General features: G+C 39.9%; 1 protein-coding gene and 1 non-coding gene across 2 annotated transcripts; one reads left to right on the top strand and one right to left on the bottom strand.

Annotated features, from left to right (window-relative positions):
• Positions 1-7,423: 7,423 nt before the first annotated feature.
• LOC148860916 (small nucleolar RNA R71) lies at positions 7,424-7,530 on the top strand. The gene has a single exon (XR_016095253.1). It is a non-coding gene; the product is annotated as a small nucleolar RNA R71 (small nucleolar RNA).
• A 3,139-nt stretch (positions 7,531-10,669) lies between these two features.
• LOC148860915 (uncharacterized) lies at positions 10,670-11,917 on the bottom strand. The gene has a single exon (XM_088984986.1). The coding sequence runs from the start codon at positions 11,915-11,917 to the stop codon at positions 10,670-10,672; it is 1,248 nt and encodes a 415-aa protein (XP_088841112.1).
• Positions 11,918-22,680: the final 10,763 nt, after the last annotated feature.

The following is a 22,680-nucleotide window of genomic DNA, read 5'->3' as shown; positions in this document are numbered from 1 at the left end:
GGTTTGGCAACTTTCTTCAGAGGCTTCTTTACCTTCCTCTTTTTCTTGCCCAATTTGCTAGCTTCAGCAAGCATAGCCATAGGCTCATCCTTCTTAATCAAATCCTCGGCCCTCTGCAACATGTTGTTGAGTTCCTGGGCACTGACATTCAGCTTGTTCATATTGTAATTCATTATGAATGGATTGAAGGAAGGAGGCAAAGAGTTAAGGATGGCATCCACTTGCATGCCAAGATCTAGCCCAGATCCAAGGGCTTCAAGCTCGTTGATATAACCCATCATCTGAAGACAATGGTGGTGAACCTATTGCCCCTTGGACATTTGAGCGATCATGAACTGTTTCAAGACCTTCTGTCGATTAGAACAATTCTGCTCTTCGTACATTGTCTTTAAACTATCCAATATGTCCTTGGCTAGTTCAATCTGATTGAATTGCCTCTGTATCAGATTGTCTAGGGAGGCAATGACAAAGCAGCGGGCTAGGGAGTTTTTGTCCTCCCAATCTTGGAATTCCCTCCTTCTGGCCTCAGAAGCCCTATCACTCAGACACTCCGGGGCAGGATTTTTGACCACCTTATCCAATTTTTCAGATGTTAAGACCAGCATGAGGATACGGTACCAATCGGCATAGTTTGGGCCCTTAAACTTGTTATCGTCAAGAAGCTTTGCAAATTGTTCGTTTGCCATTTTCTGGTAAAACATCAAACATTAGTCCACAACCTAATTTGATTCATGTTCATTACATAGATATGGCTTTTAATCTATGTTTCATTTCCATTTGTTCATCTCTGAGATTTCTTTCCCATCTTAGTGATGGAGACAACGACTTGTCTCTGGAAATGTGGGAAACCACATAGGGTGCATGGAGCCAACTGTTTCAGCTGCAAAACCCCACCACCTTTCTGTGAAGGATCATATCCACTCATCATATGAGTTTTCCCTTTGGCCTCTGTTAGACAAGGTTCAGAGCCGTTTTCATATAAACCTTTCTGTCCAATGAGTGCTCACCCATCATATTCGTGAACACCAAGGTACCATGAGAGAGTTTCCATTTTCTGGTGAAGCCCCTCCCACATCGGTCTATGACGCCCCTATCATCTTATGAAACACTCAGACAAGCCCAATAGCAAATGGATAGCCCATTTTCTAGTGCGTTTCCTCATTACTAAAGGACCCATCCTCATGCTAATGATGGAAGGCCTTTAGAGAGTTCATCATGTGAATCTTCCTATCACATGCACTCATATTTGCTGGAGGGAACGAAAAAATTATGCCCTAGTTTGATTTAGGTCAAATCAAAGTGGCTCCCACTGACTTTCATAAAGTCAAATTTATGATGGCCTAATTCGGCTAGGGTTTCCACACACGTCCCTTTTCAGGGTTGTGGGGCCCACCATGCAAGGAAGGGGTCATCCAATGACCTTAGGGGACACCATGGCAATGATGTGCATTCAGCCATTGTGTGCGCAAGAGCCACTAACAAATCATCATGGGCCAAGTTTTTATGGCCCATGGACGCAGCATATCAAACATCCACACATCACATGATATGGAAGAATTGATTCAATCAATTAACTACTGTAAAGCCCATTAATCATCCCAACAAAAACACAATATTAACAATTAATATCATCTAGGTATATGCGCTGAATAGCAGTTAGCAATTCGGCCCATATAGCTTTTCTCACAAAAGTGGGCTTTTGCAGTTTTAACTCTTTAAAATTGGCTTTACAGGTTGGGCCAAATTAATCCCTGCAATTGAACATCAAATTTGGGCCTAAAAGTGTGAGAAATCTGGACTTAAAACAGTCCCCTTTCGAACCCTAGATTCGGTCCAAACGGATTTCGTCCAATCTGGTCCGAGATGGTCTGAAACTGATTTTCAATTCAAGAATTAATTCAGGAAAGATCTGAAATTAATTTTTCTGATTTTAGACAATCATAAATCAGACATGGACTATTCGCACCACCTGCAAAACAGAGATTAGTCACTAAGGTTGCAGTTTCATAAACTGCAAAACGCAGAATGTGATCCCTCCATCTGCAAATCTCCAACATTGCCGCCTTCTCCAATCAAGAAAATAAAAACATAGAAATCCTATTTCTATTAATTAATTACATCCTTGATTGAATCCTATACATTCAATCTAGAAAAATAAAAAAAAAGTATTTTACAGACCGAATTGAATAGAAACTACAAAGAAAGAATGCGCAGACAATCTGCACCAAGGCTGCACTTCGATCTCCATGTACGAATAGTGCATTAAATCAAGAAATAAATAAAGAAAAATTCTAAATAAATTTCAGATTTAATAAAATTTAATTTCAGATGAATCGCCCTCAACAAGAAACATTTTCTTGAAATAAAATAGCAAACTGCGCAATACCCGAATAGAACAGCTTCTACCGAATTGCACAGGTTCAGATCTAATCTTTTGGTTCATGATTAGAACCTGTAGCTCTAATACCACTGAAGGGATGAGATATCCATCGTATGGACACCCAAATCTTGTGGAATAGACTGGGCAAATTTCAAAAAAAATTCTCTATCCTACTGGGAATCATATTCCCGATTTTAGAAAAATCATATTTTTCAAGGATCAATCTTGAACCAAGAACTGAACCAGACCTGAACAAAAGCAATAGGAGGGGGATATACCTGATACAAAGAAATAGTATCTCCCCATGGAGTGTGTTCATGCCCAAGGAAGGAACCAAAAACTGCTCCCACTGAATATGGCGAAGTGCAGGATGGAGCAGAATTAGTAGCATTCTTCACAAGAACCAGATCCTTCTTAAGAATTAGTTGAACGACACGTGAGCACTACTTCCAATCAGCCCTTTCACAAAGGACTGATATCAAAATCTAATCTTGATCACTTCTACTAATAACAGGAGATCGAACTGGCAGATATGGCGGCAATAGGAAGGAGGCGGCGAGAGAGATTTAGCGCAGTGATGTTGAATTCTCTCTTCTATGATATCAGCTCTGAAGAGGATGTGAATATGAATTTCTTCTAAAGGATGCTGCCCCCTCCTCCTTTTATAAGCTTAAAGGGATCAGCTCCTAATCCCATTAGGAGTTGTTGATCCAAATTATATTTGCATCATAATTCCCTTTAAGTGATAAGGGTAAACCCTTATCTTATCTGCAGATTAGATCAGCTCCCTCCTAATCCTATTAGGAGGTTTTCATATCTGAATCACATTCAGATCTAGACTCTCTGAGTGGATAGGGTCAAGACCCAATCCTATCTGCTAATCTAATCTCAGAATTCGCCACTCATTTTACTGAGCAAATCAGCCCAGTTCGAAATGGGCTTTAGGCCCATTAAGGTTATGTGCTCACTTAGCCTTCCAAACTGCTACCCAATTGGGCTTCCCTGTATGGCGTGGGACCCAAACATTGATCTACACATCAGCCACATGGGTTCAGCCCAGCCTTTGTTACAAGGCCTGGCCGAATACACTGTTATGGATAGTGCACCCCCTGAAACCCATCACATGGGCTCTAAGGGCCCAACACTTACCCTAAGTGGTCCCTGGGCCAAGCCACCTTGTAACACCCAGGGACTGTAGGTAGATGCAAGATTAGCCCATCAGATATTACCCTCAATGGTCTTACACTTAACCTCTCAGCACATAATGATCAAACACTGCCCAACAAGAGAGGACCTCTCCCTCGGCTGCAAGGAACAGTGTTGCACAATCTGCTCACATGGATCCTGGGAATTAAAACCTTTTGCAAACGTTTAGAAACTGTAATATATATACTTTTATATCTCATATAAAATATATTTTGCAAAATAAATCTCAACAATTGAAATCGGTTGTCGGCAGTCTTGGTTTCCATTAGAGAGAGTGCATCCCCGATCATTACCTTTGTCCGACAAAGGGGTTGATCCTGTCACTATGATCACCCACTTAGATGAATTCTCAGACTGTCCCAACATAACCAGGTTTTGACCCCCGCTAAGGATCTCACTGATTAGCATATCAAAGACAGCCCAATCCGATACCTAGTGCAGTATCAAAATTGAGTCTAGGGGTCAGGTGTAACTTTCCAGTTTTGCCCATCAATCTCCAAGGTCCAGGGCAATACTGGAAATCTAGTCCGGTTCAAAGATTCAAATAATCCTACGGTACTTGTGCCTTAGGTCTCACCCTGGCGGCTGAGACAGGCCACCCCAACATTTGGCAGCACACCAATGTCAGACTTGGCAGGATAAATCTCCCCAGACTTATCCAATGGTTGTGAACATTCTAAACTAACACGCTCATAAGTGTCCAATTTAAGGGTATTACACAGAAACACACCACAGGAACATGAATCAAATATGTACTTGATTCATTTACAATAAATTCATAATGTACATCATTCTAATTAGAGCTAATGGCATACAACTGTCTAACACAGAATGATCTACATTATTCTAGACAGCTAAGCCACTGACACAGATAGTTGTATGCCCTTAGCTCCAATTAGAATTATGTACGTTATGAATTTATTGTAAATGAATAAAGTACATATTTGATTCATGTTTTTGTGGTGTGTTTCTGTGTAATACCCTTAAACTGGACACTTATGAGTCTCATGTTAGTTTAGAATGTTCACAGCAATTGGCTAAGTCTAGGGAGATTTATCTTGCCAAGGCTGACACTGGTGTGTTACCAAATTTTGGGGTGGCCTGTCTCAGCCACTAGGGTGAGACCCTAGGCACATGTGGTATAGGATTAATTTTATCTTTGAACCAGACCAGATTTTTAGTATTTTCCTAGACCATGGAAATTGATGGGCAAAATTGGAAAGTTACACTTGACCCCTAGACTCGATGTGAGCAGAGGGTGCAACACTGTTCCTTGCAGCCAAGGGAGAGGTCTTCTCTTGTCAGGCAGTGTTTGATCATTATGGGCTGAGAGGTTAAGTGTAAAACCATTGAGGGTAATACCTGATGGGTTAATCTTGCATCTTCCCACAATCCTTGGGTGTTAAAAGGTGGCTTGGCCCAAGGACCACTTAGGGTAATTGTTTGGGCCCATAGAGCCCATGTGATGGGTTTTAGGGAGTGCACTATCCATAACAGTGTATTCGGTCAGGCTTGTAACAAAGGCTGGGCTGAACCCATGTGGCTGATGTATAGATCAATGTTTGGGTCCCACACCATACAAGGAAGTCCAACTGGGTAGCAGTTTAGAAGGCTAAGTGAGCACATACTATTAATGGGCCTAAAGCCCATTTCGAATTGGGCTGATTTAATCAGTTAAGGATGCGGAGAATCTGAGATTAGATTGGCAGATAGTATAGAGTCTTACCCTATCCACTCAGAGAGTCTAAATCTGAATATAGATTCAAATCTGGAAACCTCCTAATAGGATTAGGAGAGGGGTGATCTAATCTGCAGATAAGATAAGGGTTTACCCTTATCTCTTAAAAGGGAATTCTGATCCAAATATGATTTGGTTCAATAACTCCTAATGGGATTAGGATCTGATCCCTCTAAGCTTATAAAAGGAGGAGGGGGCGGCAGCCTTTAAAAGATATTCATATTCACATTCTCTTCAGAGCTGAAATCACAGAAGAAAGAATTCAGCACCTCTGCGAAAATTCTTTCTTGCCATCTCCTTCCTGCCGCTGCCATATCTTCCAGTTCGATCTCCTATTCTCAGTGGGAGTGATCAAGATTGGATCTTGATATCAGTCCTTTGTAAAAGGGCTGATTGTAAGTAGTGCTCACGTGCCGTCCAACTAATTCTTCTGAAGGATCTGGTTCTTTTGAAGAACGCTGTTAATTCTGCTCCGTCCTACACTGCGCCATCTTCAGTGGAAGCAGTGTTTGGTTCCTTCATTGGGCGTGAACACCTCCATTGGGAGATACTATTTCACCATATCAGGTATATCCCTCTCCTACTACTTTTGTTCAGATCTGGTTTGGTTCTTGGTTCAAGATTGATCCTTGAAAAATATGATTTTTCTAAAATAGGGAATACGATTCCTAATGGGTAGAAGAGAAATATTTTGAAATTCGCCCATTCTATTCTGCAAGATTCGGGTGTCCATACGATGGATCTCTCATCCCTTCACATCCTCAACTACACACTTGTGATAGGCATTAGATCTTTCAGCTAATTGAATCACAACACCAGTTTTATTTAAAGGTCCAAGTTTCAAAGAAGCATATATAGAATATGGCAAGACATTGATAGAAGCTCCTAAGTCTAACATGGCCTTCTCAATTCTAGTGTTACCTATCATGCAAGGGATAGTGAAAATACCTGGATCTTCGCACTTTGTAGGAAGTTTTTAATGACAGCAAAAACATTCTCCCCTGCTCTCACCTTCTCACATCCTTTCAGTTTATGCTTCCTTTTATGTGTACACAATTCTTTCAGGAATTTAGCATAATGAGGTACTTATTTAAGAACATTAAAAAGGGGAATATTTGCCTCGCATCTACAAAAAGTCTTATAAAAATCTTTATACTGCTCATCTTTTCTAGAACATGCTAAAGCATTAGGAAAAGGAGGTACCGATTTATAATCAGAAAGGGGCGAAAACTTACGCTTAGGTACTTCATCATCATTGGGAATGATGTCTTTCTCCTTTTCTTGATTCGACAATGTAGGGCTGCCCTTGTTGGAGTTTCAACCTCTTCATCACTTCTCAAAATGATTGCACTTACATTTCCTTTTGGATTCACAACCATTCGAGAGGTAATTTCCCCCAAACTTTGCACCTCTAACCGATTAATTGCGGTCGCCATCAAGCCCATCTGATTGTCCAAACATTGGATACTGGCCCTTGTCTCCTGCTGAAATTGCAATGTGTTAGTGGCAAGAGATTTGATAATATCCTCTAAAGACATACCTGAATTAGAAGTTTAGGTTGGTTGTTGTCTAGGGAGGTGCAGCTGATATTGCCAGAAAGTTGGATGATATTGCGGGAAACTTTGGTGGATCTGTGGATTCCCATAGCTGATATCGGGATGATCCCTCCATTTTGGATTATATGTGTTTGAATAGGGATCATATTTCCTTTGCAGTTGCCCTAGAAAACCACCTGCTACATTTACTTGCTCAACGGGCTCCTCTTGAAGAGTTGGGCACATATCAGTTGGATGCCCTACTACCGAATATATCCCACAAGCCTTTACCGTTTGCATGTTACCTATAGCCATTTGACGAAAAAAAGCAGTCAGACTTGCAATTTGTTGTTCCAAGGAAGAGATATTTACCTCATTAGCATGCTTTGAAGGAGGGTCAGCCTATAGCCGAACTGTTGAGAGTTGGCCACCATATTTTCAATTAGGTTTCTTGCAGCCTCAGGAGTTTTATCCATTAAAGCTCCTCCACCAGCAGCACCAATCATGCTCCTATCAGTGTGTTGAAGACCCTCATAGAAATACTGGATCAGTAGCTGCTCGCTGATTTCATGATGGGGGCAGCTTTCACATAATTTCTTAAAACGTTTCTAGTATTCATGTAGGGACTCCCCATTGTAATGCCTTACACTACAGATTTCCTTTCTGATGTTGGCCACCCTTGAAGCTGGGAAGTACTTCTTTAAGAATAGCCTCTTCATCTCATTCCATGTGGTAACATTCCCGGAGGGTAGATAATAGAGCCAATCCTTAGTCGAATCCTTTAGAGAAAACGGAAAGGCTCTCAATTTGATTTGTTCTTCAGTCACCCCCGTGGGTTTCATACTCGTGCATACCACATGCAGCTCCTTCAGATGCTTGTGAGGTCCTCACCTGCAAGACCGTGAAAAGGGGGCAAGAGATTTATCAGTCCAGATTTCAATTCAAAATTAGCATCAGCATCTAAAGCAGGAAAAGTTATGCATAAGGGTTGTTGATTCAAATCAGGTGTAGTGAACTCTTTCAAAGTTCGGTTTCCAGCCATGATGTCCTATTCTCTTAAATCAGAACCATTAAGAGATAAGGAATCAAGATCTTGATCGTTCTCTTCAGAATGACTCCAAGTTTCCCTCCTTTACCTGCACAAAGTCCCTTCTATTTCTGGATCGAACTACAAATCACCTTTCTTAGACAATCGAGTTACAGGCATAAATCAAGGAAATAAACCATGAAAGACATACCATAAAAATAAGAAAAAAAAATCTAGAATGAATGAATAAATCAAGAGAGAAAATACTCTACGCTAAAAAGTTTCAAGAAACTAAACAATGATCAAGAAAAGCACAAAAACTGATTAGAAAAACTCCCCTGCAACGGTGCCAAAATTTGATGTGCTGTCATAGGCACCCAAAAATAAAACCTATACTCCTAAAAATAAATGCAGTAGTGCGAGTAAGGATCATTCCCACAGAGAATATCTAACCTAAATTATGTGCTGCGTGAACAAACGTGGAGGGGGGGTTAAGCGACGAAAACCATAATTAAAAGTAAAAAAGAAAATCAGAATTAAAAAGAATGAAATTTAAATGGGAAACAAGGTGATTCAGAGTGCTGAGACTAATCAAAAGAACGAGTCTTGGTCTAGGATAACATCCACCATCAGAATTTCACTACTGCTCATCGAAGCAAAAATAAATCAATTCAGACTTTGAATATTCATCGTAGGAATTGGTTTCCTGTATCTCCCTACCATAGTTAATCAGAAAACAAGCGATCCTCTTAACCCTTACTACTAAACAACCCCTACACAAGTGTTAAAGATTTAATCCAGCAATAGCCTTAAGCATTTGAGATTGATGAAGCTAAACAACACAAGCACTAGTGGTTGCATTTAATTTAGTCGAGTGTGGTTTCTAAGATCTAACGATTTTTGACGCAGCAAATCATTAAACCCTAGTTGCTTGGCATATTAGAGGGAGCAAACAATTCGGATTTGATATCTAATCTAGCAGTAGATTGTAACGAATAATAAACTAGTAGGACTCCTATTAATCAGACGAAACAATCATGAACAAGAATCATAGAAGAACATTCGATATTCAAAGCATAAATCAAACAATAAAAATCAAAATAGATCTCACAGTTTGGTGGGTTCTGAGGCTTTTGTTTCCTTCGACCAAGTATTAGAGTTTAGCCATGCATGGTCATGGTGAAAACTCAAGAAAAATCAGAGAACAGAGAAAAGAAGAAAAGAGAGGTTTGGCTGCTCCAAATCTGCTTTCTTTCTCCCTTGCTTGCTGAGTTCTTGTCCCCAAGGTTGAGTGGTGCCTCCTTGCTAGTCCGCCCCCCTTTTTATAGCCTTAGGGGGAGGGGCTGTTTCCAACTCCTCTTAGGAGTTCCTTCTCAAAAATAGAAAGTCTTATCTCCTAATGGGATAAGGCTTAATTCAGATCTAATCTTATCCTTATCTATAAATAGAAACTATTAACTAAGTTGGACTTTAATTCTTTTCTTTCATTAAGATTACAATAAAAATTAGATCTAATTAAAACTCTTAGCCGAATTCTATTAGGAGTGGTGAGTGGGCCCTACTACTGCATGTCGAATTGGACTGGTCTTCTCCAGCGAACTCGGGCTTCTCTGAGAATCGGGCTTCTCTATGAATTTGCAGAGAGGTCAGGCCCAATTTTGACCTCGATTCATTCCGAATCTATCAAAAATAAAAACATGAACTTTGTAGAGCGTTTCCTTATCTTTCCAATTCATCTTGAATCATCTCCATTGGAGTCTGGATGGGAGAGTTATGCCGCAATTACCATGTGGCACCAAAACTATGCAAAATTACCTGATTAGCCTTGTTTTTCACCTAACGCCTCCTTTTGTGTCCTAAATCAAAATATAAAAATAGTGAGTTCAATTAGGCACTAAATGAGTATAAAAGATTGAATATGAAGGGATAAAAATATGATAATTTTCATTCTCATCAAATCCCCCCACACTTAGACCTTGCCCGTCCTCGGGCAAGATAGAACTTAAGCAAACTAAGCAAACTATTCTACCAAATTTTAAACTCAATCTTCCTTCTCCTTTTTCCACAAATATTCTAGGTTAACAATTGCAAACCGTTAAATCAACACAACTAAGTCATAAACAACTCATCTATCAACCTATCCAGATTTTGCTACTACAAACCATGTATTAAACTAGGGAAAACATTTTGATCTTTACTCTCTTTTTTCTCTTCTTGGTGAAAGTGAGTGCATTTTATGCTCCATCTCACTTTTAGGATTGTTTGGCCAGTAGGTGAATTTTAAGCTCCATCCTACTATTATAATTGCTTGAATAGTAGGTGCATTTTATGCTCCATTCTACTTTCAAATTGCCGGTTTAGTAGGTGCATTTTATGCTCCATCCTACTTTTGCATTGCTGGCTAGTAGGTGCATTTTATAGTCCATCCTAATAGGATATCTCAATTGTATGGTAAAAATATTTACCCTATTTACTAAAACCTGAATTTAGGACTAACTCAAAAGGAAATGGCTTCAGATAAGTCGTCCATTCCTTAATTGCACCTCATTACTAGGTTCACAAGAATTTTCCCAGGATATTGCTTTAATTGATTTCAAGAGAGTTGAGTTTTTTTTAAATAAAATAAAATAAATACTACTTATCTAAATTCTTGAATCAAATCCTATACTCCCCCCTACACTTAAAACTTACATTGTCCCCAATGTAAGGTGAAATGCATAGAAAAGGTGGAAATAACTAAACTATAAATGCAAAAACAAAAAGAAAAACAAACTTCCCTACTTTTAATCATCATAAACTAGATCCTCTAACTCTTGTAGTTGCAACTTCCATTGTTCTCCCCTTCCATTTATCATGGGTGGGTTCAAATCTGGAATATCGGCCTGCAATACAGAGGGTAAAGGTCTCCTGTCAGAGACCGGCAACATAATATAAGGAGCATTACCTGACCGTTTTAACTCTGGAGAACCATTCAATGCTGCAACAGTTTCCTGCAATTTAGAATTCAAGGTTAACTCCTCTTTCTCAGGATGCTTACTAATGGCAATCTCCAATCCATCTGTCCCATCAAGTTCAAAAACTTCCTGTGCTAAAGAGTCAATCACATCAACAGAATAAATAGGATTACTATGAGCAGGATATTTCATGGCATCATAAATATTAAACTTAACAATCTTACTATCAAATTCCATGGTGAGTGTACCACTATAAACATCTATCTTAGTCTTGGATATTTTTAAAAATGGTCTTTCTAGCAAAATAGGAGTGGTTTGATCATCAGTATCCATATCAAGCACATAAAAATCACCAAGAAAAAACAAATCATTTACTTTCACAATAACATCCTCAACTATGCCCTTAGGATAGGCATTAGATCTATCAGCTATTTGAATCACAACACCAGTTTTATTTAAAGGTCCAAGTTTCAAAGAAGCATATATAGAATATGGCATGACATTGATAGAAGCTCCTAAGTCTAACATGGCCTTCTCAATTCTAGTGTTACCTACCATGCAAGGGATAGTGAACATACCTGGATCTTCGCACTTTGTAGGGAGTTTTTTAATGACTGCAGAAACATTCTCCCCTACTCTCACCTTCTCACATCCTTTCAGTTTCTGTTTCCTATTATGTGTACACAATTCTTTCAGGAATTTAGCATAATGAGTTACTTGTTTAAGAGCATTAAAAAGGGGAATATTTGCCTCACATCTACAAAAAGTCTCATAAAAATCTTTATACTGCTCATCTTTTCTAGAACCTTCTAAAGCATTAGGAAAAGGAGGTACCAGTTTATAATCAGAAAGGGGCGGAAACTTATGCTTAGGTACTTCATCATCATCGGGAATGATGTCTTTCTCACTTTCTTGATTCGATGATGTAGGGGCTGCCCTTGCTGGAGTTTCAACCTCTTCATCACTTCTCAAAATGATTGCACTTACATTTTCTTTTGGATTCACAACCGTTCGAGAGGGTAATTTCCCCGAACTTTGTGCCTCTAACAGATTAATTGTGGTCACCATCTGGGCCATCTGATTATCCAAGCATTGGATACTAGCCCTTGTCTCTACTGAAATTGCAAATTGTTAGTGGCAAGAGATTTGATAATATCCTCTAAAGACATACTTGAATTAGAAGTTTGGACTGATTGTTGTCTAGGGAGGTGTGGCTAATATTGCTGGAAAGTTGGATGATATTGTGGGAAAATTTGGTGGTTCTATAGATTCCCATAACTAAGATCGGGATGATCCCTCCATCCCAGATTATACGTGTTTGAATAGGGATCATATTTCCTTTGCAAATGCTCGGGAAAACCAAAACCTGCTTCCACTGAAGATGACACATTGTGTAGTGAAGCAAGATCAATAGGATGGTTCTTCAGCAAGAATCGAGCAAGGGCTGGTGAGCACACCTTTAAATTGTTTCTTCTACCATGAAACAATATCAAGAACTCTTTTTTATCAGATCCACAAGTGGAGATTGAACTGGGGCATAATTCTACAATTTGCTTTTGTGTGTAAAATCAAAAGAATTCACCCCCTATTTATAGCCTTCTCTGGATTAGCCTCCTAATCTAATTAGGAGAGAGTTTCCTAATCCAAATCTTATATTTGGATCTGGACTCTTAAATGGATAAGACTTATCTTATCCTTCAGCTAATCCTAATCAGTTTAAAACTGAATTCGCCCCCTTTTAATTAACTAAGTAAAGCCCAGTTCGAATTGGGCCTTAGGACCATTAAGGTTATCTGCTCACTTACACTTTAATCTGCTACCCAATTGGCTCTCTTTGTATAGCGTGGGACCCTAACATTGATCTACACATCAGCCACATGGGTTCAACCCAAACTTTATTACAACGCCTGACCAAATTCATTGTATGTTACAGTGAACCCCTAAGTTCATCACCATGGGCTCTTAATGGGCCCAACATTTAAACTAAATGGTTCTTGGATCCAGCCACCTTATGAAAACCCAAGAATTGTGGGCAGATGCAAGATTAGCCCATCAGGTATTATCCTCATTGGTCTTCCACTTAACCTCTCAGACCATAATGATCAAACACTGCCCGACAAGAGAGGACCCCTCCCTCGGCTGCAAGGTATAGTGTTGCACTCTCTACTCACATGGATCTCGGGAATTAAAACATTTTGCAAACATTTTGAAACCATAATATATATATATATATATATATATATATATGTATGTATGTATATCTCTATATAAATATATTTGCAAAAACAAATTTCAACGTTTGAAATCAACTATCGGCAGTTTAGGTTTCCATCAGAGAGAGTGCATTACCCAATCATTCACTTTGCCCGACAAAGGGGCTGATTCTATCACTATGATCACCTACTCAAGTGGACTCTCAAACTACCCCAACATACCCAAGTTTTGATCCCCTCTAAGGATCTCACTGATTAGCATATCAAAGACAGTCCAATCTGACACCTAGTGCAGTACCATAATCAAGTCTAGGGGTCAGGTGTAACATTTCAGTTTTGCCCATCTATCTCCAAGGTCCAAGGCAATACTAGAATTTTGTCCGGTTCAAGGTTTCAAGAAAACCCACACTACATGTACCTCAAGTCTCACCCTAGCAACTAAGACAAGCCACCCCAACCAACTTGGTGGCACATTAGTGTCAACCTTTGTAGGATAAATCTCCCCAGATCCATCCAATGGCTGTGAAGATTCTAAACTAACACAAGTCTCGTAAGTTTCCAATTTAAGGGTATTACACAAAAACACACCACAATCACATGAATCAATTATGTACTTTAATCATTTACAATAAATGTCAAAAGATACATCAATCTGATTGGAGTTAAGGGCATAACTGTCTAACATCAACACTATTTTATTTTTATTTTCCTTTTCTATTTTTATGCCATTTTTGTTACTAATTTTCATTTTATTTTTACTTTTTATGATTTGCTTTTGTTTTTTTGGGAGACTGTTGTGCTCCCTATAATCTGTTTTCCCTTTCCTTCCTCTCTAACCCTCTCTCTAGGTTGTTGAATCTTCTCCTAACATAGCGTTGACTCTAGCCGTCAATCTCCCTATTTTATTTGCCTAGTAGTCTTGCATTACAACTCCCCAACTCTCTTCTTCCTTCTTGTTGAAATGTTATAAATATTCATCTTTCTAATCATCTTCTTTTTTTTCAAACAATTTATATATATTCTCTTTTGTCAATGAAGAGGTTTCATAATCGGGCCTTAACATAAACAGTTTCCCCCGATCTATAGCATTAATAAGTCTTAATGAACAATACGCCCTGAACACCTTTTGTTACAACCAATATTTCAAAACAATCAAACTTCTAACTAATACTCTCATAGCTGGTTTGTGGTTGTATCAGTCTTTCAACAAAAACAAACACTATGAGGTTGTGACCATTTGGATTGTGAACTCAATACTATTTAATTATAAAAATTAATCTTTCACATAGCAAATCAATAAAAGATCCGAAACCTATGATCATTTATTCCAAAAAGATCAGGCAAAGGATGCAATGAACATAGTAAATCAATAAAAGATCCAAAACCTACAACCATTTATTCCAAAAAAAAATCAGGCAAAGGATGTAATGAAGGATAAAGTGAAATGAGTTGCACATAGTTGTGAATGCAGAGAAGCATAATCATTAATAGAGAAAATGAAAGAAAACATAAATCTAATATCTAGTAGATCCTCTATAAATCAAAAAAAAAGGAAAAAGAAATATACAACAATTCGAGATCTAATATCGGTTCCGATGACTCTCCCAACACCCATTATTTCATACCAAAACTTACAGAGAAGTAACCCAGAAAACAAAAAGAACAAGAGGATTCAGCCATGCTGGGGACTGACCTGAGTGGGATATTGGCCCGAATTTGATTGGTACACGAAGATGATAGTGAATCGGCGAACTCCAATTGGCGACCAAAACAAACCTCACTGCTACGAGTTACTATTCTCTATAATCGAAGAATAGAGAAAAGTAATACAAAGATAAAACACGGAACAAGAGGAATGACTTGACGAGGAAAAAAGAAAAGAAAGGCAACAATCAACTACAAAAGAAAGAACTAGGAGAAGAAGTTGCCATTATTCATTCATCACCACTGTGACGAGTGAAGCCAAAGAAATTTGCCTCCCACCCAGAGCACTCCCCTCGATTCTCCTTCTTCCTCTCAAATGAAGTGTTTGGCCCTCCTTTTAAAGAACACCTAGGGGCAGATTTGTAAATTTAAGAAAAACTGGGGGGAGGTTAGCAGCTTTGCACACGCGGGCCAATGTTAGACAGTTTTGTATGCCCTTAGCTTCAATCAGATTTGATGTACTTTTGACATTTAGTGTAAATAAATAAAGTGCATGTTTGATTCATGTTGTTTGGTAAAATTCTGTGTAAGACCCTAAAACTGGACACTTATAGAGACTCGTGTTAGTTTTAAATGTTCACAGCCATTGAATAAGTCTGGGGAGATTTATTCTACCAAGGCTGATACTGGTGTGCCGCCAAGTGTTGGGATGGCCTGTCTCAGCCACCAGGGTAAGACCAAAAGGCACATGTAGTATGGGATTACTTGAATCCTTGAACCGGACCAGATTTCCAGTATTGCCCTGGACCTTGGAGACAGATGGGCAAAACTGGAAAGTTACACCTAACCCCTGGACTCGATTATGACAATTCACTGGGTGTTGGATCGGGCTGTCTTTGATATGCCAATCAGTGAGATCCTTAGCAGGGGTCAAAACCTGGGCATGTTGGGGCAGTCTGAGAATTCATCTGAGTGGGTAATCATAGTGATAGGATCAACCCCTTTGTCGGACAAAGGTAATGATCGGGAATTTACTCTCTTTGATGGAAACCAAACTGCCGGCAGTTGATTTCAGTCGTTGGAATTTTGTTTTGCAAAATTTATATATGATATATATATATATATATATATATATATATATATATATATGTACGGTTTCAAAGTGTTTGCAAATGGTTTTAATTCTCGGGATCCATGTGAGTAGAGAGTGTGGCACTGTTCCTTGCAGCCGAGGGAGAGGTGCTCTCTTGTCGGGCAGTGCATGATCATTAAGGGCTGAGAGGTTAAGTGTAAGACCATTTAGGATAGTATCTGATGGGCTAATCTTGCACCTGCCCACAGTCCCTGGGTTTTATAAGATGACTTGGCCAAGGGACCACATAATGTAAGTGTTGGGCTCATAGGGTCCATGTGATGGGCTCAGTGAATTTGGATGGGCCTTGTAATAAAGGTTGGGCCGAACCCATGTGGCTGGTGTATAGATCAATGCTTGGGTCCCACGCCATACAAAGAGGCCCAACTGGGCAGCAGATTGGAAACTAGTTAAGCACTGAATATTTAATGGGCCAAAAGCCCATTTTGAGCTGGGCTGATATGATCACCCATCTATGGGGCAGATCTGAGATTAATGTTAGCAAAAGGATTGGGCCTTTAACCTTATCCACTCTAGGAGACCAAATTCAAATCATATTTGAATATGGTAAACTCCTGATAAGATTAGGAGTAAGCTAACCTAATCTGCAGATAGGATTAAGATAATCCCCTATCCAAATACTGATTTGGATTGGGATAACTCCTAATTAGGAGGTTTCTTAATCAAGAAGAAAATAGGAGAAATCCTAAGAGAAAAATATCAGATTTCGAACCAAGGGGTTCAAGCAAGAAAGCATCCTGCGAACTGAGATTAGATCTCATACACACTCTAGAGAGAAAAGAAGCAATTCAGCCATCTTCGTCTCAGGAGATCTTCTCCAGCCGCCCCACTCTTTCTGATAAGATTCAATCTTTGAAGAAGAAATAAATCAAGAAATCAATTCTTGACATCAGTCTTGCAGAAAAGACTGAAAAAGATTCAGTGCTCAAAGTTTCTAGAGGATTCTTGCGAAGGATCCAGTGTATAGGACGCACTCTGTTGGTTCTGTTCCACATACAGCTGTGTCATCTTTAGCAAGAGCAGATCTTTGTGTCTTCTTTGGGCGTGAACACCAACTTTTGAAGATACTGCTTCTCTGGATCAGGTATAATTTCTCCCTTTCCTTTTGGTTCAGATCTGGCTCGATTATGGTTCAAGTAGGATCCTTGAATATTGTATTCTAAATTTAGGGAATATGATTCCCAGTTGGAAGAAGGTAGGAAAATTTTTGAAATTTGCCCACCCATTCCGCAACCTTCATGGCATCCATTAGATTGGATCCTACCATTCTCTTAGTGGTATCAGAGCCACAGGTTTGAATCTTGAACCAAAAGAAAATCAGATCTGAACCTGCGCAGATGGACAGAAGATGTTCTGCCAAGATTTGCGCAGATTGTTTTCTTTTTCTCAAGAAATTGTTTCTTGTTAAGGGCGATTGATCTGAAATTAATTTTTGTTAAATTCAAAATTTATTTAGAACTATTCTTTATTTCTTTTGATTTAATGGACTGTTCAAACCTGGAGATCGCAGTGCAGATTTGGCGCAGATGGTCTGTGCACCCTTTTTCCTTTTTATTCATTTATTCTATTCAATTCGGTCTGTGAATAATTTTTTTTTCTAGACTGAATGTATAGGATCTGATCAAGAATGTAATTAATTAATAGAAATAGGATATCTATCATTTTTTTTTCTTGATTAAAGAAGGAAGAAGAAGGCGGCACTGGAGATTAGCAGATGGGGAAATCGCTTTCTGCAATTTGTAGTTTGTGGAACTGCAACCCTAGTGATTAACCTCTGTTTTGTAGGTGGTGCGAACAGTCCATAGTTGATTTGTGATTGCTTAAAATCAAGATTATTAATTTCAGATCTTTCATGAATTAATTCTTGAATTGAAAATCAGTTTCGGACCATTTCGGACTAGATTGGACCAAAACTGTTTGGACCGAATCTAGGTTTTGAAGGGAAATATTTTTCAGTCCATTTTTATCACACTTGCTGTTCCAAACCTGATGTTCAATTACAAGGATTAATTCATCCCACCTGTAAAGCCTAGTTTTAAAAGGTTAAAACTGCAAAAGCCCACTCTTGTGAGAAAAGCTGTATGGGCCGAACTGCTAACTGCGATTCAGCCCATACACCTAGTAGACATTAATTGTTAATGTTATGGATTTCAAATGGGCTGTTCAATGGGCTTTACAGCAGTTAATTGATTGGATCAATTCCTCCTTTACATGTGATGATTGGATGTTTGATGTGCTGCGACCATGGGCCATAAGCACTTGGCCCATGATGACTCGTTAGTGGCTCTTGCGCACACCATGGCTGAATGCACATCATTGCCATGGTGTCCCTTAAGGTCATTGGATGACCCCTCCTTTCAAGTTGGGCCCCATAACCCTGAAAAGGGATGCATACGAAACCCCTAGCCGATTAAGGCCCACCAGAAATCTGACTTTATGAAAGTCAGTGGGAGCCACTTTGGTTTGACCTAAAATTAGAACTAGGGCATAATTTAGTTCCCTCTAGCAAATATGAGTGCATGTGATAGGGAGATCCATATGATGGACTCTCTAAAGGCCTTCCGTCATTAGCATAATGATGGGTCCTTCAGTAATGAGGAAACGCACCATAAAATTGGGCTATCCATTTGTTTTTGGATCTGTTAGAGTGTTTCATAAGATGATAGGGGCATCATAGACCAATGTGGGAGGGGCTTCACCAGAAAATGGGAACTCTCTCACGGTACCTTGGCGTAACCTGAATATGATGGATGTGCACTCACTGGACAGAAAGGTTTACCTGAAAATGGCTTTGAACCTTGTCTGACAGAAGCCAAAGGGAAACTCATTTGATGTGTGGATATGATCCATCATAGAAAGGTGGTGGGGTTATGCAGCTGAAATAATTGGCTTCACGCACCCCTTGTGATTTCCCACATTTCCAAAGACATTTTTGTCATCTCCGTCACTGAGAAAGGAGGGAAATCTCAGAGATGAACAAATGAGAATGGAATATAGATTAAAAACCATATCTATGTAGGAAACATGAATCAAAATAAGGTTGTGGACTAACATCTTTGTTGTTTTATCAGAAAATGGCAAACGGTCAATTTGCAAAGCTTCTAGATGATAACAAGCTTAAGGGCCCAAACTATGCCGACTAGTACAGAAATCTTATGCTGGTCCTAACTTCCGAAAAGTTAGATAAGGTGGTGAAAAATCCTGCCCCGGAACGTCCGGGTGATAGGGCTTCTGAGGCCCGTAGGAGGGACTACCAAGATTGGGAGGATAAGAACTTCATAGCCCACTGCTTTGTCATTGCCTCACTGGACAACTCAATATAGAGGCAGTTCGATCAGATCGAACTAGCCAAGAACATATTGGATAGTTTAGAGATAATGTATGAAGAGCATAACCGTTCTACTCGACAGAAGGTCTTGAAACTATTCAGGACCATGCAAATGTCCAAAGGGCAGAAAGTTCATGACCATTGTCTTCAGATGATAGGCTACATTAACAAACTCGAAGCCCTTGGATCCGGGCTAGATCTTGGTATGCAAGTGGATGCCATCCTGAATTCTTTGCCCTCTTCCTTCAATGCGTTCACAATGAACTACAACATGAATAAGCTAAATGTCAGCATCCAGGAACTTAGCAATATGTTATAGAGGGCCGAGGATCTACTCAAGAAGGATGAGCCTGTGGTTATGCTTGCTGAACCTAACAAATCGAGCAAGAAAAAGAGAAAGGCAAAGAAGCCCTAGAAGAAAGCTGCCAAACCCAAGAAGCAAAAGAAGAACAAGGCATCTGATGTCTGTCACTTCTGCAAGCAGACCGGCCATTGGAAGAGGAACTGTCCTGCCTACCTGGAATCTAAGAAAGGTAACATCCAAACTTGTGTCATAGAAACTAATATGTTAGTTACTTATGTGTCCTGGTGTGTTGACTCTAGGGCTTCAACTCATGCGTGTAACTCACTGCAGGGATTCAAAGTTAGCAAAAGATTGAGTGAAGGCGAGGTGACACTATTCTTGGGAATGGCTACAAGTGTTGTAGTTGCGGCAATAGGAACCGTAGAATTAGTTTTTAGAGAAGGAGTGCTTGTACTTAAAGACTGTCTTTATGTACAAAACTTGTGAAGAAACTTAATTTCTATTTCTAAACTGTGTGCTAATGGATATAATGTTTATTTTAGTAATATGATTACTGTTAAACGAAATAACAAATTCATCTCATGCAGGGAACTGGAGAACGGTCTCTATGTTCTACATCCTTCTCTAACTTAACCGAAACTACGTCAGTCGAAAATCCCAAGAAGAGGACTCGTGATATAGTAAATCCCACATGCCTCTGGCATTACCGACTTATCCATATCGGTGTTGACCGAATCACAAGACTAGTAAAGGATGGTCCTTTGGATTTTCTAACCGTAGAAAATCTTCCCACTTGTGAGCCTTGCCTCCAAGGTAAGATGACTAAGTGGCCATTTGATGGTAAGACTGAAAAATCTGCAGGCACACTTGACCTAATACATACTGATGTATGTAGTCCCCTGAGTGTTAGGACACAGAATCAACACGTGTATTTCATCACTTTTATAGATGATTTTTTACGATATGGTTACATGTACCTAATGAGACACAAGTCTGAATCCTTTGAAAAGTTCAAAGAGTTCAGACAGGAAGTCGAGAAACAGTTAGGGAGAGAAATTAAAGCCCTTCGATCGGATCGAGGTGGTGAGTATCTCTCGGACGAATTCAGAGACTACTTAAAGGTCAACGGGATAGTGTCACAATTAGCTCCTCATGCTACACATCAACTCAACGGTATTTTAGAGAGGAGGAAAAAGACCTTGTTGGACATGGTCCGGTCACTTCTCGTATGCTCAAAATTACCCACATCCTTTTGGGGATACGCATTAGAGACTGCTATCTACGTGTTGAATTGGGTTCCAACAAAATCAGTTCGAAAACTCCATATGAACTATGGACCAGAAGGAAGCCAAGTGTAAGACACTTGAAGATTTGGGGTTGTCCTGCTCACGTTAAAAGAACAAGTGCGAACAAGTTGGAGTCCAAAACCAGTCGTTGCCTATTTATAGGCTACCCAAAAGATTCGGTGGGTTATCTATTCTATGACCCAAGTGAGCAGAAAGTGTTCTGCAGTCGAACGCCCAATTCTTAGAAATCGAATACATCCTGGAAACCCATTGTCAAGAAATAGTTCTTGATGAGGAAAGCTCAGGAGCAGTGGGAGATGTCCCACAAGTTCCAGGTAGCGACCAACCTAGAAGATCCACTCGGGTATCCAAACCACCAATCCGATATGGTTATGACCAGGATAGTTACCTGGTGGAAGCCTTGACTAGTGAGGAGGATCCCGTAACTTATGCGAAAGCTATGTTAGACATAGATTCCCAGAAGTGGGTGGAGGCCATGAAAGCTGAGATGGACTCAATGGAGACCAATGGAGTCTGGACTCTAGTAGATCCGCCCTCTGGGGTGAAAGCAATTAGTTGCAAATGGATCTACAAGAGAAAGAAGGGCCCCGATGGCAGGATTGAGACCTACAAAGCTCGTTTGGTGGCGAAAGGGTATACTCAAAAAGAATGCATCGATTATGAGGAAACCTTTGCACCCATGGCCATGCTTAAATCCATTAGGATCCTGCTAGCTGTAGCGGCATACCATTACTACTAGATTTGAAAAATGAATGTCAAAACCGCGTTCCTGAATGGAGATCTTGGTAAAGATATCTACATGCAGCAGCCGCAAGGCTTCATTGCTACTGGTCAAGAACACAAGGTATGTAAACTTAATAGATCCATATATGGACATAAGCAGGCTTCCAGGAGTTGGAACATCCGTTTTGATTCTGTCATCAAAACGTTTGACTTTGAGTAGAATCCAGATGAGCCCTGTGTTTACAGGAAGTACAATGGGGATAAGATCACCTTTTTGGTGTTGTACGTAGATGATATCCTACTCATTGGGAATGATGTAGGAATATTGACTTCGGTCAAGGTATGGCTATCGCAACAGTTCTCCATGAAAGATCTTGGAGAAGCTTCACATATATCGGGTCTTCGATTCTATAGAGATAGATCGAAGCGGATAATTGGATTATCCCAGGCTGCTTACATTGACAAAATTGTCAAAAGATATAGCATGGACAACTCCAAGAAAGGAAACGTTCCTTTCAGGCACAGAGTCACTCTCTCCAAGAAGATGTCTCCCAAGACTTCTGAGGAGATTGAGGGCGAGAGACATTCCCTATGCCTCAGCCGTAGGGAGCATCATGTATGTCATGCTGTGCACTCGCCCGGACATTGCTCAGGCGGTGAGTGTGGTAAGAAGATTCCAAGCCAACCCAGGGCAGGAGCATTGGACTTCTGTTAAGAACATACTCAAATACGTTTGAAGGACAAAAGAGTTTTGTCTAGTATTCAAGGGTAGTTCACTACAAGTTCTAGGGTATACTGATGCCGATTTCCTGTTGGATCCAGATGATAGAAAGTCTACATCTAGGTATGTTTTTACAATAGGATCGTGTGTTGTTTGCTGGAAAAGCAACAAACAGGGGTCCACTGCAGATTCCACAATCGAGGCCGAGTACATTGCCGCAAGTGAAGCTGCCAAGGAAGTCATGTGGATGATGAAATTCATACACGAATTGGGGGTGATTCCGTCCAGCACATCACCCATCCCATTGTTTTGTGACAACAATGGAGCGATTGCCCAGGCTAAAGAACCTCAGGCCCACTCGAAATCAAAGCACATCGAGAGGAAGTACCATGTACTGCGTGAGATTGTTGGTAGAGAGGATGTCCTAATTCAGAAAGTAGCATCAGC

The sequence above is a fragment of the Nelumbo lutea genome, chromosome 4 (assembly GCF_056320005.1).
Source record: "Nelumbo lutea isolate HS-2025 chromosome 4, American lotus-T2T, whole genome shotgun sequence".
NCBI classification, from domain to species: Eukaryota; Viridiplantae; Streptophyta; class Magnoliopsida; order Proteales; family Nelumbonaceae; genus Nelumbo; species Nelumbo lutea.
This window is presented reverse-complemented; position numbering and strand designations above follow the sequence as displayed.

Coding starts and splice junctions, on each gene's coding strand:
- LOC148860915 (XM_088984986.1), bottom strand. CDS start 11,917: ATGGCCCAGATGGTGACCACAATTAATCTGTTAGAGGCACAAAGTTCG.